Here is a 3,055-nt window from a genome sequence, read left to right as displayed (position 1 = left end):
GTGTTTCAACATAAATTTTGTCCTTTTTACCCCAACTTTTGTGAGCCTATTAATAAATACCCCTAGTTTTTCATGGTCCACACTCCACCCTCACTTGTTACTCCCAAAATTTTGGTAAAAATGACTATGTAGCAAGTAAAAAATGACAAAGGGGTATTATACTACAATACAATAGTACTACAAGACAAAGGTAATATTTGAGAGTTGGATAGTTGATGACCCTCTGGTCAGCTTTTGGCCTTTCCATATAGTTAAACATCCAAAAAAACGAGTTTGGTAAATGATTTTTTAAAGTTAGCTTTTAAGCTAAAATGAAAAAGTTACTTAAGAGTGATTGTTTTCGTTTGCTTTTAGCTTGTTGGCCCACAAATTGTCAAATAAGCCACCCATGGCCAACGACTAAATTTACCAAACAGTTTTTATAAACAACTTATAAAGCCAAAAACTTTCAGTCAATCAAAAACATGATTTCTCGTTGCCTTAAAAGAAGAGTGGAGGAAGATAACAAATGTACATTACATTCTTAAGTACCATAGTTACAATACAGAGCCAAAGCCTCCATTACCCCTTGCATTGGAGGAAACTACATTACACAGCAAAAGCACCATGATTCGCTAAGGGGTAGCAAAAAAAGGTACAAAACATAGAATCCATATCTGCCTTGATCAATTACAACATTGTTATAAAGAGGAATGTGTAGCTATTTGGTCCAAAAAATTAGCAACTATTATCAGATAGCTATAAAATCCTAACCATAATATTATGTCTAAAACCTTCTTGTACTGAGATGTATTATAGTTTCAGCAGCAGACTAACTTGGAAGATGGAACAGGTCGATTCGCATCACTTCAAGGGACAGGGATTATCCTCATTCAAGCCATATGGGAGAAAAAGTGTACCTAACAGAGGACAATTTCTTTGTCTTGATAATAACCTTGGCAGTTGGTGAGGCTCGGCAATATTGAAGTGACTCTGTGACAAAGTGAATTTTTTCTTGAGCTCCTCCCATTGCCATACTGAGTTCAATACTCATTTCCTCGAGTGCAGACGAGCATGCAAGTAGAAACTTTATAAGTTGCAACTGACAGCGCAACCCTGAGATACCAACAAGCTGTATATTTCGAAGGCACGGAAGGATGCAAGTGTCATCAATCTGAATTGGCTGCTCAAGAGATACTTCTTCACGTTCTGAAGCCTAAATTCAACATGGATGCAAGATTAGTTATCTGTCGACCTTACAATTGACATGAAAATTAAATGAATAGAAATTCCCGAAACTTACTTCAATGTATAGTCGCTCTAGAGCCGGGGAGCTCATGAGCAAGCAAAGAAGAAGAGAAATACTGAAATGGCAATGCAGTGGTATCCCAATAAACTTGAGAGTCCGCAACCTGTCGAGTCCTTTTGGAAATTTTCTGGGAGATCTAAATTCAGACCACTTCATTGCCTGCAAATAATGACATGAAAAAGCAGTCACTACAAAATAACAACAAAGAAGTTAAATAGCAAAAGCTGAGCTGCTAGATGGTTAAAATCAATTTACCTACCCCCCAAATTAAGCCTTTTAGAATGAGCTTCTCTACTTTGGGCAAGGTACTGAAGAAGTCACTCATATGCTTGCTATGTTGGAACTTCGTACAAAAAAGATTTAAGGCTAGCTTTTTTATAACAGTGGTTCCCTCCAAGGATAAATGAGAAAGTGAACCCTCCATAAATAATTCTTGAAGTTTTGGAGCACAAATACACAGATTCTTTTCCTGTCCACGGATACTGACGCTTAAACAAAAGCTCCGAAGCTGTGGGCATTTAGAAATAAGAGTTTCCAACACACTGATCTCTTTACAATTGTCTGAAGTGAAGGAAGGCGTCTCCCACCTAAGACTAATAAGACATGGAAAGCCTTGAAACTTAGGAGGAAGAGGGAGAAATTTACAGTTGATGAGTGTCAAATGTGTCAAGTCCTTACAAGAGAATAAAGAATTAGGCAAGTACTTTTCTGGACCACGAGCATCCTCCAAAGTGAATTCCTTGACACCATTAGCAGGGCCGTCTCAATTAGTTTGGGGGCCCTGTGCGAAATTTATCACGAGTAGGGCTGTACAGAGTTTGGTCTGGACCGTAACCAAACCGGACCAAACCGCATTTTAACGGTTTGGTTTGGTTTACGGTTTATAAAAATACGGTTTGGTTTAGGATTTTTTTGTTAATGCGGTTTACGGTTTGGTTTGGTTTTTCAAATATTATAAACCAAACCAAACCGTAAACCAGTATATCGTATTTTGATATATATATAATTTTTAAATAAAATTAAATTATTTTTACATATATAAAAATCTAAAGAAAAGAATAAAAACAACAAAAATCAAAATATCACATAATTTTATACGATTAAGAGGTTAGATTTAGGGTTAATATTTATTATTTAGGGTCAATTTATTTAATATTTGTTATGTGTTAGTACTTGATTGTTATATTTATTGTAATATAATTTAATTCGTTTGGGTCAATCCCTTACTTTATCATAAGTTAATGAAGTAGTATTTAACATTTATGTGGAAAAAAATTATTTACTCGTTATAAACCGTAAACCAAACCGCACCAAATCGTATTATTACGGTTTGGTTTGGTTCGGTTTGAATGCTAATACGGTTTGGTTTGGTTTGAAGAAATTACCAAACCGTATTTTGTGGTTTGGTTTGGTTTGGTTTGACACTCAAACCGCACCAAATCAAACCGTGTTCACCCCTAATCACGAGCGTTCAAAATAAAAAGAATTTTTTTAATATGGAGCGTTTATGATATACTCACTGTTTATAATATTTTGTAAATACAATTGTATGGGATCTTATTTGATTTATCTCTACTAATACTCTAAGGTATGATATAATGGTATTTTTTTAATAAAATAAAGTTGATAGATTAAAGGTCAGATACATGTAATTAAAATTTATGGGGTAATATTATATAAAATGTATTATGTTGTAAAATGGGAAGGAAATGAGTTGATAAAAGTAACAATATCATAAAACTAAGTTAATGACAAACAAGCAGTAAG

The 3,055-nt window shown here is 34.6% G+C and overlaps 1 protein-coding gene across 1 annotated transcript; it reads right to left on the bottom strand.

Annotated features, from left to right (window-relative positions):
* Positions 1 to 496: 496 nt before the first annotated feature.
* Positions 497 to 2,037, bottom strand: LOC104885243 (uncharacterized). Its single transcript, XM_048644128.2, has 3 exons — positions 1,548 to 2,037; positions 1,283 to 1,447; positions 497 to 1,195 (listed from the first exon to the last, which is right to left on the bottom strand). The coding sequence occupies exons 1-3, from the start codon at positions 1,710 to 1,712 to the stop codon at positions 869 to 871; spliced, it is 657 nt and encodes a 218-aa protein (XP_048500085.2). The 5' UTR covers positions 1,713 to 2,037; the 3' UTR covers positions 497 to 868.
* Between the last annotated feature and the right edge of the window lie 1,018 nt (positions 2,038 to 3,055).

Source organism: Beta vulgaris, chromosome 5 (genome assembly GCF_026745355.1).
Source record: "Beta vulgaris subsp. vulgaris cultivar EL10 chromosome 5, EL10.2, whole genome shotgun sequence".
NCBI lineage: Eukaryota > Viridiplantae > Streptophyta > Magnoliopsida > Caryophyllales > Amaranthaceae > Beta > Beta vulgaris.
The sequence above is the reverse complement of the archived record's forward strand: the minus strand, read 5'-3'. Positions and strand labels throughout refer to the sequence as shown.

Bases quoted from the DNA above. Each gene is read 5' to 3' on its own strand.
- LOC104885243 (XM_048644128.2), bottom strand. From the start codon at position 1,712: ATGGAGGGTTCACTTTCTCATTTATCCTTGGAGGGAACCACTGTTATA. The intron at 1,448-1,547 runs GTAGGTAAATTG...CATTATTTGCAG, and splicing joins TAAAAGGCTTAATTTGGGGG to GCAATGAAGTGGTCTGAATT. The intron at 1,196-1,282 runs GTAAGTTTCGGG...TGTTGAATTTAG, and splicing joins TAGAGCGACTATACATTGAA to GCTTCAGAACGTGAAGAAGT.